The sequence below is a fragment of the Microcaecilia unicolor genome, chromosome 4 (assembly GCF_901765095.1).
Source record: "Microcaecilia unicolor chromosome 4, aMicUni1.1, whole genome shotgun sequence".
Taxonomy (NCBI): Eukaryota; Metazoa; Chordata; class Amphibia; order Gymnophiona; family Siphonopidae; genus Microcaecilia; species Microcaecilia unicolor.
Window position 1 is genome coordinate 148894027 of NC_044034.1, and position 15037 is coordinate 148909063.

Here is a 15037-nt window from a genome sequence, read left to right on the forward strand (position 1 = left end):
ACCTGCAAGAAACAGCAGTTACAGCATAAACTCCTGACTGGCCAGAACAGATGGGTCATTTCAGCCTTTATTTGCCATTGTGTGCTAAGTTACTGTATTCGGCAAGCAATTGGAAATGGCTGGTACTTTAGGAAGGAGTAGCCTAATGGTTAGTGCAGCAGGCTTTGATCCTGGCAAACTGGGTTTGATTCCCACTGCAGCTCCTTGTGACCTTGGGCAAGTCACTTAACCCTCCATTGCCCCAGGTACAAAAAAAAACAAACACTTATTGTGAGCCCTCTAGAGACAGAGAAAGTGCCTGCATATAATGTGTACAGCGCTGTGTAAATCCAGTACACATGAGAGCTCTAGGGCTCACACCTAGGTACAAGTATTCTATACAAGAAAGTAGGTGCCTGCTTTCCATTATAGACCAGGAGCCCTCTGGACACCTATGTACAGACACACAGTAACAGAAATGTCCCCACTTTTTCAGTGTGTATGCTACTGCTCAGTTTTCCACATGAAAAGTGCTTTCTAAGCTTTCCTCCAAAGTGACTGCCCAAAGGGCATTTGAAACACCCTATAAAAATGGCCTTTCACCTTTTGCTGACTGTGCATTCATCCATGGTCATTTTCCTGGCTGACAGCAAAGATGCACCTTAAACTTTGTGGTAGGGATGCATTTTGTCATCCATCAATAATGGTCAATACCTTGGAGAAAGTATTAATTAGAACAAATTAATGTTGTACTCAGTACGACTGCTGTATACTCTGTTGTTTTAGGTTAATATTAAATTAGTATTGACCATTATTGATGGATGACAAAATGCGTCCCTACCACAAAGTTTAAGGTGCATCTTTGCTCTCAACCAGGAAAATGACCATGGATGAATGCACAGTCAGCAAAAGGTGAATGTTATCACAGTAAATGCCAAAAGAACTAAAGAGGAAAAGCCATTTTCTCTTGTGCAATAAAGAATTTGACAACAGAGGAAGACTTTAGGCCCATCTAGTCTGCGCACTCTGGGGGTCTCTTACTAAAGCTTAGCGAGTTATCTGAAGCAGGGCTCGTTTTATTCCTATGGGCCCTGCTGCAGATAACTTGAGCTAAGCTTTAGTAAAAGACCCCCTCTATTTCCTGTAGTAAAACCACAGACCCAAGTCAATCTCTGGCTTCCCTTTGAGTCATTCACATCTAGGGATCCTGCATTTGTTGTGTAAAGATTTACTTCCAGGCTTAATTGTTTTCATGCCTTGGAATTTCACAGAACAGAGACCATAACACATTGAGCCTAAAAGACCTCACAGACATATCTGCCCCTGCTCTGAAGCAGATGTAAATCTGTGTGAGAGCTGTTGTCTGGGAGCCCATCTCATAAAGGCCCATGGGTGCAATTTTGGAAATTATATATAGGCACCCTGATATAAAAATGACCCCCTTTACGACTTCCAGTTCACTTCTGCAATGAAGAAGGAACACAGAAGTCTGGGTGTGTCCTTTCTGTAAGTAATGTCATGAGATAGTCAAAGCAGATTGGCCAGATAGCTCCTGAAGTCAGCCAATCAACCCCGACCTTTAAAAGTTCCCCCATTCCAATTGCAGGCAACCCTGGCGGCATTCCCACAGAAGGGAGATGACTTAGCCACGTGAAGAGTCATTTCATAATGGGTACCCTAGATTGAGCGAGTAAGTAGGCAACTATTTGGGACCTATTTTATTAAAAAAAAAAAAAAAACAGAGAAAACTGCCCCAGAAAAGCTTCAGAAATTGCACCTAAAATGTGTAACACGTGCAACTCCAAAGGGGTCCTGGTCACGGGAGGAGCGTGTGTATGTTCGAATGAGTGATCATTTGTCGGATGTGCATCAGGCGGTAACAGGGATCCGTACTGTCGGCAGTGTTATGTAACATCTATGTAACTCCATTGTGTCAATTGTTACGGTCCTTGGGGGTGTCGTATAGAATTTACGCTGAGAACATTCAATTTTTTTGCCTTTGTCACCGGATGATGTGGATGTGGCTTCCCGGTTACAAATGATTTTTGAGACTGGCAGATTGGCTACAGTGGAATAAGCTGCAAATTAATGTTTCAAAAACTGAGATAATGTGGGTGGTCTCTGATTCTGCAACTGTTTTGCCCAACATTATTTTTTTGTGGGGCACTCCAGTTAAAGTTTCAAAGCAGGTAAAGAAGTTGGGGATCTAACTAGATTGTACTTGAGGCCTAAAAGAAAAAAAAAGAAAAACTGATACAGTTTACTTTAAGCTGAGAATGCTGAGTAAATTGAAGCTCGTTCTTCCTGCCCTCCAGCACCTTCGTTTGGAAGTTACATAATCTGGTACCTTTTCTATCTATGAGCCTACTGAATGGAGAAAGTTGCAACTTCAAAAAAAAAAAAAATTTTTTTAAGGCCTCTTTGTTAACTTTTAAGAAAGGCTTGAAAAAATTCCTGTTGTATTGGACTCTCTGTTGGACCGATATGTTGCTGGTCTTCTGGTTTTCTTTATATGTTTGTTTTCTTAATTAGATTGTGTGTGTTTGATACTGTAATCCACCCTGGATACGGGCGGACTAAAAGTAATACATTTCAACTTCAATTATTCACATTAACAAGTACTTAGGGGCCCACTTACTAAGCGGCAGTAAGCCCACTGCAGGCTTACCACATGGCAATCTGGAACTACTGCTGATCCAAAGCGGGTGCCGGCGGTAGTTCCACCCCCCAGGACATGGCATTTCCAGCACTAGTGGAGATATTTGAAAAATATGACCAGGCTGTAATCGGGCAGCGCCGTGTGTTCACCGGGTTAGCGCGGGAGCCCTTACCGCCATCTCAGTGGGTGGCAGTAAGCGCTCCCCCCGCATGGCCACACGTCCTTTTTATGGCCTTTTTTTTATACGCTGCGGTAAAACAGGCCTCAGCAAACGGCAAAAACGGCTGCTGCCGCTAGTGCAGGCCCCCTTTTTACCACAGTTTAGTAAAAGTGCCCCTTAATTGGCAGTAATTAGGAGTTAGGTGCAGGCCTACCCTATTCTGTAGCATGCCTAAATTTTATAACGCTCAACTTCAAAGGAGGTGTGGACATGGGTATGTCAGGGGCACTCCCAGAAATTAGATGCAATGTTATAGAATACCTGTATTTGGGCACCTAATTGCCAGTTTTTGGCAGGTGGAAGTGCTCATGCCCAAAGTCAGGCACTGAATTCTTTAAATGGTGCCTAAAAAATAAACAGCGCTTAAAGTTAGGTGCCATTTGCAGAATAGCGCTTAGCGCCGGAAACCACGACTACATTCAGGTGCAACCATTTATACCAGTGAAACCTTGGTGTAAATCCTCAAATTAGGCATGGATCCCTGTTATTCTATAATACATGTAAATTAAAGAAACGTCCATGACCCGCCCATGGTCGCGCCCCCTTTTTGGACCCACGCGTAAAATTTACGCCTGGATCACGCACCTAAATTTATGTGCATACATTTTAATTAAATCCAATTAGCACCAATAATTACTTGGTAAGATCTCAATTATTGGTGCTCATTGGCTCATTATTCAATTAAATTGCATGCGTAATTTTTAGCGCTTTTTATAGAATTTGGGGGGAAATGTACACTAAAGGCCCTGTTTACTAAGGTACGTTAGCATTTTTAACACGTCTACAATTAGCATGCGCGCTGTGTAGGCATCTATAAAGATATTGCAGGCACGTACACAGTTAACACGCGTACATGGTTAACGCGCATTAAAAATGTTAACGCGCCTACCTACAACACGGCTTAGTAAACAGGGCCCTAAGTTAGTAGTCTGTAAAGATCATTCTACACAGACCGCTCTTTACAGAATAGTAGCTTAGTCTTCATCATTTCCGTGTTATTTAATGAATCTGGCCCATATTTACTTAATTTGTGTGTTAGGTAGATGCACTGAAAATGTAGTCAATTAAAAAACTATCTGCTCTTCTTCATTTCAAAGATTTGTTGTAAGCCTTTTGCGAAATCAAGCTCCTAAACCTGTAGGAAAATGAGTTTGAATATATAACAGAATGTCACACTGCAGCCAGGCAGACATGACTGGCAGGTCGCATTTTGACCGTGATTTCAAACAACATAAGGATCCCTCAGAGTAATGAGGTGAGGGGTTTGTGACACTCCACACACAGGTCAGGCTGCACCTCAGTATTTGTGAGCTCAATAGCTCAAGTCTGGGGACAGGGAGATTAGCCACATTGCACTTTCAGGGTAGGGGGAGAAAGCAGGAGCAGAGGTAGAACACACATTTACACTCTTCCTTCACCAGACACACTGCTTTTGTGCGCTATTTGCCCAAGGGAAAGCTGCACTGTTTTACAGTTTTAAAGCAATTTCATGTACCAAATATAAATCAGCGGGCAGGATCACCTAGCTTCATAAAACAAGAAAACCACACAAACTGCTAAGGCATCAGTTTATCTTTCCAACAATCTTAGGAGACTCATTTTTCTGCTATAAAATGAAAGACGAGGAGGGGGAGTGGGAGAAACCTCAAGCAAAACAAACCAAGTAAACTCCAAATCAAACAGAACACTTCAAAGCAGATTATTCTTCAGGCTCAGGTCAGATTGTGAGCGATTCTTAAAATGTTTGTAATAATTCAAGCTCTACATTTGAACTCTAAAGCCTGCACACATGCACACACCCCACAGGAGCAGAGATACCCGATCTTTGCTGATGAGGAAGTCAAGCTAACCTAGAGATCTTTTTGTGATCCAGAGAGAACCTGATGATTTGGCTCCGAGATGAGACTTTGGATGACATACTGTATAACAAGAAAGACAAGTGGAAGTTTAACAATGACACATAGGAAAAGCCCTTCAAACTGTCATCTGAAACCTGGCTGGCGAAAGGCAAAGCTTCACAAGGACAGTTCCCCACACAGGCGGCAAGCAGGAATCAACAAAACGCAATGCGCAGAGAGGCCTTAATTCTGCAAAATGACCTCATGTTTAATGATGACTTCATTTGTATGACAGAACTCTGGGCATAGACATTGGCAGATTTTATAGTGATTTACTTTTTGTTGCTTTTATGAAAGTAATTTGTTTTTTATACTGATTTTAGGATGTTTTGATACTGTTCAGGTTTCAGAGGTGCATAAACCAGCATTTAGATATTTATATTTTACAATATTAGGATATACACTGACAAACATGCATTGGGCATGTTTTGGGCAGAACTGGGGCAGGCCTACAAATAAATGTTCATTTACCATTACAGAAGGGAAATACATATCTATGTCCATAAAGATTGACATTGGGATTTACACGTGCTACCCAGGACATGTAGGTTTTCAGAAAAGTACTCATACTGAGCACAGCACTCCACTGGGGGAATTAGAGAATAGAGGCTGACTGAATTTCAGTTTCAGGTTTTAGCGGAAAATGTCAGAGCATTTTTGGCTGAAAACAAAACTCTCTTGCCTCCCGACAATCACCAGACCACCTGTATGCCCCTCCCCGGGCCTACCTGAAGCAGCCCTGCTGGTCTAGTGGCCTCTTTCAGGGACAGGAACAAATCCCACTCATTCCTGCTCACGGCTGCTAATGCTGTTGGTGCTCTCAGTAAAAATTGTATTTATTATTTATTTATTAGGATTTATTTACCTCCTTTTTTAAAGGATTCACTCAAGGTGGTTTACAGTAAGAATAAATCAAACATAAGCAATAGACAATTACAGCAGTAAAAATAATCAAATAACAATACAAAGTAAGGCACAGCATACTACTTACAATGTCAACATAATACATAATAGAATATTTTAATAGACAGCGTAGGGTATAAGCAAAAATGGAACATATAGATAGGTAAGAGAGTTAGAAAATAAGGTGACTAATTTAAAGAAAGGTGCACATGAGGTCAGAGATTTTTAACATATAGATAGGTAAGAGAGTAAGAGGACTGATTTAAAGAGAGTAAGGGATTTAAACAGAATTGCACATGAGGTCAGACAGGTGATTAAATATTATCTCAGCAAGGGTAGGAGTGGATAAACATGGCTGCCAAGACTGCAGTGGGAGGTCCTGGAAGCCATTTTGAGACTGGAACCAGCAAGGGCAGGAGCAAGTGTCCTACACATGTTGGTTCCAGTCTCAAAATGGCTCCTGCGCCCACTACCCACCAATGATGAGGTAGGTCCAGGAGGGGGTTGCCAGAGGAGAGGGGAGGGGTTAGACTCTGAAGAAGGGCTCTTTTGTTCGGGTGGGAGGAGGGATGGGAGCTGATGGGAGGCAGGTTTGGTTTCCGTATCTGTTGAAACCGAGCAGCCAATTTTGGCTACAGATTCAATTTCGGCAGAAACTAAAGATCCTGGTTTCGGTCGGGCTCTAATAGAAAAGATCATCCCCTTAATTCCCCAATGTTTGATATCATCCCCCCCCCCCCCCCCAAACCAAACTGGCAAGGGATACTAGGCTCTGTGACAGCTTCAGGGAAAATAAAATTTATGTTTCTAAAACACCTAATGTTCAGGCACAAACGTTTATGCTGTCATTTTCTACCCATAAAGGTTTACGTGCCTGTTTTGACCCGTTGAAATTTCAGAGGTTTATGATTCTGAAATGTATGCTCCTGCTGCACTTACTCGGCATATAAATGTCCATTTCTCCATATATTTTCCAACAGGCAGATCCAGTTCTAAAATACTAGAGAAATTTCAGATGTCCTGGCCTTGATCTCTCAATTCAAATTTGTACTACTCTTTTTAAAATGCCACTCCACGTGTCTTATTTTAATCATCTTGTTCTAACTGTCTGCACTGTACACCGCCTAGATCCCTGTTAGGGTATGGTGCAGTTTATGAAAATCTATATTAAATTAATATACAAATTCTTGAGGCACACAATTGGCACAGTCCACAGGACATTTTCTCTTGTGCAATAAAGAATCTTACAGCAGATGAGGACTTCAGGCCCATCTAGTCTGATCACTATTTCCTGTAGTAAAACCACAGACCACAGTCAATCTCTGGTTTCCCTTTGACTCCTTCACATCTAGGGATCCTGCATTTGCTGTGCAAAGATTTACTCTCAGGCTTGTTTGCATGCCTCAGAATTTCCTAGAATAGAGATCACAATGCATTTAGCACAAAAGAAAAGAACAGCAGTGGCGTACCAAGTGCGGGGCGGTGGGAGCGGTCTGTTCCGGGTGCACGCTGCAAAGGGGTGCAAGGAGCAGCAGCGCAGCTGTCAGCTCCACCAGTTCCCTGCTCCCTCTGATTTACTTCCTGTTCCGGTGCAGGAAACCGGCGGAGGTGACAGCCGCGTGACTGCTCCCTGCACTCCCAGAAGATAAGAACGATGCGCTTGGGAGAGGGAGGTGATACGCCAGGGGTGTCGTGATTCACAAGGGCACAGTGGTGATCCACCCCAGGTGGTAGCCAACCTACAAACGCCACTGAAGAATAGCTGTTTAAAACGTACAGAAATGATCTATACTGGCACATAGGGGACTGCCCCGAACATATTTTTCAGCAGGTGAATCTCCTTGAACGCAGCTTCAGTTTCATCTGTTTCTCGAACCGCATAGCTCAGGTGCTCACTGAACAGAAGGGACTGAGCTCCAGTCCTGGTCTGTTTCATCTCCCTCCACAATACTGACCGTACAACGCTTACAATAAGCACATTGTTCACCAAGAATGGCTGAGATTTATAAGGATGCCCAATAAATGACTATGAACGTATATAAAAATTCAACATGCCAGATATTTTTATTGCTCTCTCTCTCATCTAGATTAATTCCTATTACTCATCTCGAGGGCCTGGTGCTTGGTGCTGCATGCCCCCCTTCCTGGGACTGGTGCTGCCTGCATGGTTTTTCTCTGCAGTTATTTTGTGTATCGCCCGCACAGTCAGGAGGAAAGTGGGACGCTGCTCAACAATAGACAGATACTGCTGTGCAAAGTACCTTGGTGGCCCTTGGACCTGCAACCAGAGATTTATTCTGTAAAACGTATCTACTTATCCCTACAAAAATGTCCAGCAGCAACTCAACAAACCTTGGGCCTATGGCCTTATATAATGAAAAGGTAAATACAGCTTTCATTCATGTCAACTGGATAGGTTTTGCAGGCGAAGGTTCTACGACACAAGACACCCCGTGACAGCAGCTTCTAAGCTGAAGAGTGAAGTTTTGTTGTAAAATCCGCCCCTTTCTTTCCGAGCACTCTACCAAAACCCTCATCCACATCCTTGTCACCTCTCGTTTAGACTACTGCAATCTGCTTCTTGCTGGCCTCCCACTTAGTCACCTCTCCCCTCTCCAATCGGTTCAAAACTCTGCTGCCCATCTCGTCTTCTGCCAGGGTCGCTTTACTCATACTACCCCTCTCCTCAAGTCGCTTCACTGGCTCCCTATCCGTTTTCGCATCCTGTTCAAACTTCTTCTACTAACCTATAAATGTACTCACTCTGCTGCTCCCCAGTATCTCTCCACACTCGTCCTTCCCTACACCCCTTCCCGTGCACTCTGCTCCATGGATAAATCCTTCTTATCTGTTCCCTTCTCCACTACTGCCAACTCCAGACTTCGCGCCTTCTGTCTCGCTGCACCCTACACCTGGAATAAACTTCCTGAGCCCCTACGTCTTGCCCCATCCTTGGCCACCTTTAAATCTAGACTGAAAGCCCACCTCTTTAACATTGCTTTTGACTCGTAACCACTTGTAACCACTCGCCTCCACCTACCCTCCTCTCCTCCTTCCTGTACACATTAATTGATTTGATTTGCTTACTTTATTTTTTGTATATTAGATTGTAAGCTCTTTGAGCAGGGACTGTCTTTCTTCTATGTTTGTGCAGCGCTGCGTACGCCTTGTAGCGCTATAGAAATGCTAAATAGTAGTAGTAGTAGTAGTAGTGAAGAAACATAATGGTGTTTCAGATCATCTGAAGACCTAACCCCCTTTTTTCTCGAATGTATGTAATTCATTTCCTTGCTCTAAAACTTTGTGCACTGCACAACACGAGTGAAAACCTTAAATTGTATTACTCACCTGAAGCTATTACAGCTGTAGGATTCAATGCGTGCAGCGACTCGTCTGTGTTTATTTCTTGTTAGAAAACACTTGAAAGTTTAGAAGAGCATGGAGCATGTAATAACTGTAAGCACCTGCCTCCCCACTGGGGTGGGGTGTGTGTGTGTATGTGTGAGCGAGGGCTAGAGGAAGAGCATGGGTGATGAGGGAGTTGCACTCCTAGTCCTGTCCACTGATGACAACAAGGGAAACCAGAAATTTTACTCCCTGTACGAGGGGGTTAATGAAATCCTACATCCCATCTCGTGTGGCGAGCTGAGTAATCTGTAGCATTTAACATTAGTTCAATGGCCAGAGTGTGTCCTCGCTGCCTTTATTCTAACTTGACGGCTCATAAAATCTATTAATAAATTACTCGTATTTTCTAAGGGCTGTATTACTCAGCAGTCTGTGCACATGAGCTCCATGCTCTTCTAAACTTTCAAGTGTTTTCTAACAAGAAATAACCACAGACGAGTCACTGCACGCACTGTAATAGCTTCAGGTGAGAAATACAATTTAAGCTTTTCTTTTTTTCAGGAAGTATACCAGCACTGTATTTAAAACCCGAGAACGGAACAGTCTCAAGGAATGAAGCACCTACCTGGACTGCATTTCTGGTTGTGCTTTTAGCTGTTGATGGGGAGGCTGCTGGGTGATCTGGCAAAGGGATGGGGTGGCGGGTGGAGCAGATGCCAGTTGCTGCTGCAGAGGCCGGGCCAGCTGGGAGGCTGTGGAGGTCTGCTGAGGATGATGATGCTGTTTCTGCGTTTGCTGTTGCTTGTAACGAGACAAACTGAAGAAGAGCCCAAGAATGGCCTTCAGGTTCCCATTCCTGATTTCTGTTTAAAAATGAAGAGAGCAATAATGGAGCACCAGAAAAGAGAAGCCCTCGTCTTCACATTGTCACTCTTTAAACACATTGCCTTTTTAGGGCAAAGACTTCAGCAAATGTTATCGGCAGCAGTCATACAAAATTAGGAAATCATTAGATTCATGTCTTTGTTGTAGTAATTCGCCATACATGCACAAACTGCAAACGTGCAGTGAACAGAAAAAATTCCAGCAGAGCCTTCTGTCCCTGAACAAACTCAGCATTCTAGATGTAAAGCATTAGTAGAAGAGAAATGTCCAAACTTCTTCACTGAAGATTGTTAAATCCATTTAAGAAACCTTGGCAAAATCCATGAGTGAGACCAGTGCAAAATGCCTGCCTGCACAGAAAGAGGAATGGCTAGCAGGAAAAAGGAGGTGGCTAGTGCCTCTCTATGGGGCCCTTTTACTAAGCCGTGTAGGTGCCTACGTGCGCCGAAAGCACTCCAAATTGGCGTTACTGCCCAGTTACCGCATGGCCCCCCTGCGGTAATTTCAATTTTGGTGCGTCTGAAAATTATTTTTTATTTTCTGGCGCGCATAAAGGATGTGCGCCAAGTGGCATTTGACGCGCGTAGATCATTACCACCCAGATTTTTTACTGCTAGGTCAATGGCTGGCGGTAAGGTCTCAGACCCAAAATACACGAGCGGCAATTTTGATTTTGCCGCACATCCAATTTTACAGGCGCACTAAAAAAATGGATCGGCGCGCACCCAAAACCCAGGCCTACACTACCGCAAGCCATTTTTCAGCACACCTTTGTAAAAGGACCCCTATAAATCTCCAGTGAGACCTCATTTGTAGCATTATGTATAATTCTGGAGACGACATCGTAAAAAATAAATAAATAAATAAATAAAAGATGTAATTGGTCCGGAGGGCAGCTACTAAAATGGTCAGTGGTCATCTTAAAGTGTATGGAGACACTTAAAAATCCAGGCTTGTATACCCTGGAGGAGAGGTGGGAAAGAGGAAACTTAATAAAGGCTTATTTTTAATTGGAATTCCTTCTAGTATGGTGCCAATATTTTTTTTTTTTTTTTGAAGAGTCCATGCAGTTGCCAGCACTAAACTGGTTTTCTTCTTGTTCTATTTATAGACAGAGATACACAGGTACTCTTTATTTAGAAGGAACCTAGCCTGCAAAGAGACTCATCTGAGCCAACAAATCTGATTAACGGGCTCTGGGAAATGTTCAGACAGGTGTAATACAATCAGGTCAGGGCAGGTTTGGTAGGAACCCTGGCACTAGCCACTACAATTATGAAGCCCAGTCCTGGTCACGTCATTTAAGATACTAGACTGATCCCTTTTCATATTGATAACTCTTCCGAGGACATTTACAATTCATGAGAGGCATTTTAAATTTAGCAGTGAAGAAAGAGTTAATCCTTTACATACCTCTGTTACAAATGGTAAACCCAAGGAAAGAACTTGAACAGTTTTACTAACTAAACATGGCGTTCATGATATTTTGTTTGTTATTAAAATATTCACAGTTTTTGGAAGACAGATATATGCATCAATGTTTTAATTAGGCAGATCTTAGACCCGATCTGAAACTGTGCCCCTGTTTTCAAAGCGTTAAGGCTATGGAAGGGACCAAGAGACTTTGTACACTCATATTTTAACGAGGAATAATAATGGGTAATTAGACCAAAAACAATCAATGGTGTGGCACAAAAAAATAGTCCATGAAGCGACACAGATGAACTTTGCAGTAATGCCAACATACTTCAACATTTAAATCTATAAGAAATCAAGTCCTTCCCCTTTCCCGGATTTTTATTTTTAAAAGACTAGGAAGGTGAAAAAATGAGCTTCAATTAGTGGATTAACCTGGTTGCAAGTGTATGCCAAGTGGCCGACCCTGGCACCTCCCACTCATAATATTCCAAGACAGAGCCACTGACTGGTCAACGTGCTCACATAACTGGTGATCTGGTCTCCTACAAGTCAAAGAGGAACTGAGAGGTTGATGCAAAAAATCCCCATGGTAGCGCTGCACATGGACGGTTGAACGAGCAGCTTGTATCACGAGCTCAAAACTGTGCCATACAGAAAGGTAATTTTATGCAATTTTATGTGCAGAGAACTTGTACACCAATCGGGGGAAGCCTGCTGGGCATGTGAACACAAGGATGGAGCAGCAAGACCAGATTCTTGCGCTCATGATCGAAGAAAGCGAACGTTACCAGCACACATCTGCAGCGATTGCTGTGCACTTAAATATTAGCCTTGCAAAAATGTCTTGCATATTAACCCCACCCCCATTTACTAAGCTGAGCGGCAATGCCGACACAGCCCATTCAAAGTGACTGGGCCTATGTCGGCATTAGCGCATTGGTAGCTGCTAGAGCAGTTTAGTAAACAGGGGGGTACGTTTTTACGAGGCTGATGTTAATAGGCAGAATAACAGCCACAGATGTGTTCTGGCACTTTCATTTTTGTTTGGATACAAGCACATTATTGCTGTTATCGCTTGCCTGTATTTTAAAGTTGCAGATGCTATTCTGGCTGAAAAATAAAACCAAAGAGAAGCAAAGGACTTGCAATGGGCATGAAATCCTCTTAAGCAACCTTTCAATGCTGCCCTGGACCTGGTGAAAAATTTCTCACAGTCATATACCGAGCAGCATAGCACGTAGAAAGGGGAAACCATGCTGTACAGACAGTGATACATTCGCGCTCCATGTGCACCAATGGAAGAAGCTCAACAGTCACGAAAGCTGAATTCTGTCCATTCCATAGAGCCACGAGCTAGCCAAGCAGCTGTAGCCATGTGCTGAGCTGAAGCTGTCACTGTGAGGCAAAGGCCAACAACAGCCACACAGCTGGAGCTGCTAACAGTGAAGGAGTGCCTATAGAAGCAGGAAAGACACAACCACCAGGCTGCCTGCCCAATGGAGAGAGTGCACTTAAGTCAGCAAGAACTTGACAGTATGCAGTGGGCAGTGAGGCCAGGCAGCCCGTGTAGCCCCAAAAAGAGTGTCCCAGAACAGCGGCTATAAAGAGGCTGGTGGAAGTGCCACAAACAGTCTTCTACCAATCAGCAGCAAAAAAAGTCTGCAACTACAAGGCTCCCAGGGGGAACTCCACCCAGTACCTACTCCACACCGCAAGGCTACAGCGCTTGAAGGCCAATAGTGCAAGCACTAAATAATCTGAAAAGCAATTGCCTATGCCAGAATGGCCTCAAGGTAGCTAAAGGTGCAGAGAGCTGCGAGATGAAAATGCCACAATATGCTGAAGTCAAAGTTCGTGAATGAGTCAGGAACTGAAGGCTGGCAATGCCACAAGCAGGGGCGTAGCTAGGTGGGGCCACGGGGGCATGGGCCCCTCCCCCCAGATTTAGCCCTAGCCCCTTGTTTTCACCCCCCACCGCCCCTCCACCAGCCGAAGTCCTCTTCAGCACCGGTCTCCGGTGCGTTGCTGATCTGGATTCTGTTTCTGTGAGTTATGACATCCTGCACGGAACATCAGGACTCACAGAAACAGAATCCAGATCAGTGAATGCGCCAGACTCGGAGACCAGTGCTGAAGGGTTCTTCGGCTGGTGGGGGTCGGGGACCTCCACCAGCAAAGATACCTGGTGGTGGCGGGAGGGGGGTCAAAAGGAACAGGGGAGGGGTGGCGGTGCTGGGGGGGGTGTCAAAAATGGTGGGGGGGGGCTAAAATGTGCCCCCTCACCTCGGACTCTGGACCCCCCTCCCGCCGAAGTCTGGCTATGCCCCTGGCCACAAGGGACTGAAAAACAGGTCAAACAACCCGGAGTCTAAAGCTCCCAATGTTGCATGGGATCACTGCCTTAGGGAGCCCATGCCAGGATGACATAAAAGTGTAAATGGCAAGTTTATGTGCAATAAACAAAAACAAAATGGCACTGTTTACATGAAAATTCAGGTTGTGTGTATAAATCTTTCGTATGGCCTCTCCTGACACTCCTGGAATGCCCCTTCTATGTGCGGGTTACTTTACTCAAACATTGAAATTATACGCACATTTTTGGAAAACTCAAAATCCCCATTGAGCACACAAAGCCAAGTCACATGCGTAATTCCTTATTCTAACACCTAAATTCCAAATCAGCTTTCAAAGAATTATATTGTATAAAGCAGCCAAAGCTGAAGCTGTACAACATTGATGCATGTGATCTGTCAATGATGGATATAACTTACCTTCTGCCGACAGGCCCTGTATATTAATTCCTTTGGCTGCCAGGAAACTGAGACATGTATCTATGTTTTCAATCTGGAAAAGGAAATACAACAAATATCAGAGTCTTGATGAGGCAAAGACAGGGCCGCTGATAGGGGAGAGCAAGATTACCCCAGGCCTGGCCTCCAAGAGGGGCCCGGTGCCGGGGTCTCTCTCTCTTCTGCTCCTGACGGGACCCAGGTGATCGTTTTAACTCAATCACCCAGGTTCCGATAGGAGCAGGAGAGAGACAGACCCCAGCGCCGGGCCCCCCCTTAGAGGTCGAGGAGGAGCAGACACAGGATTCTAAATTGGGGCTCCTGGCTTGGCTGGCGGGGGTCCCCAAGCCCCACCAGCAGAAACTTTCCTCCAGTGCTGTTCTCCTCCCCACTGCCTGCTCTGCTTCCCCTCAGGTTGCACATGCTCGGTTTTGATGAAATTGATCATGCGCAACATGAGGGGAAGGCAGGGTAGACAATGTAAGCGGAGAACAGGAGGAAGGCAGGGGCAGGGAGGTGGGGCAAAATGTGCCCCACCCACTTTGAGCTCCAGCCCCCCCCAATCTGAAGCCTGGCTATGCGGCATCCTGGGGGGCGGCGGCAGCAGCGGTCCTACCCCAGGCCCGGCTCAGTCTCTCAGCGGCCCTGGGTAAATAAAGCAATGAATACATATAGGGCTAGATTCTAAATATGGCACCGTAAAACTCTGCGCCAAAAAATAATATGCCTAGGCATATGCTATAAACTATGCCTAAAGTTAGGCGCGGTTTATAGAATATGCCTAGGGCCTGTTGCGTGACTAAATCTAGTTGCGGGAATTTACACCAAGTAAAACTTGGTATAAATGCCAGTGACTAACTTAGGCGTGGAGCAGGTATACTCCATAACATAATTTTTAGAAATGCTCACGAACCGCCTATTTCATGCCCATGGTCAT

At 44.4% G+C, this 15037-nt stretch overlaps 1 protein-coding gene across 1 annotated transcript in view; it reads right to left on the reverse strand.

Annotated features, from left to right (window-relative positions):
- NAV2 (neuron navigator 2) overlaps positions 1 to 15037 on the reverse strand; it is a 463718-nt gene that overhangs the window by 282211 nt on the left and 166470 nt on the right. Inside the window, 2 exon segments of the mRNA XM_030200720.1 lie at positions 9633 to 9870; positions 14083 to 14155. Coding sequence (XP_030056580.1) covers positions 9633 to 9870; positions 14083 to 14155 — 311 coding nt within the window.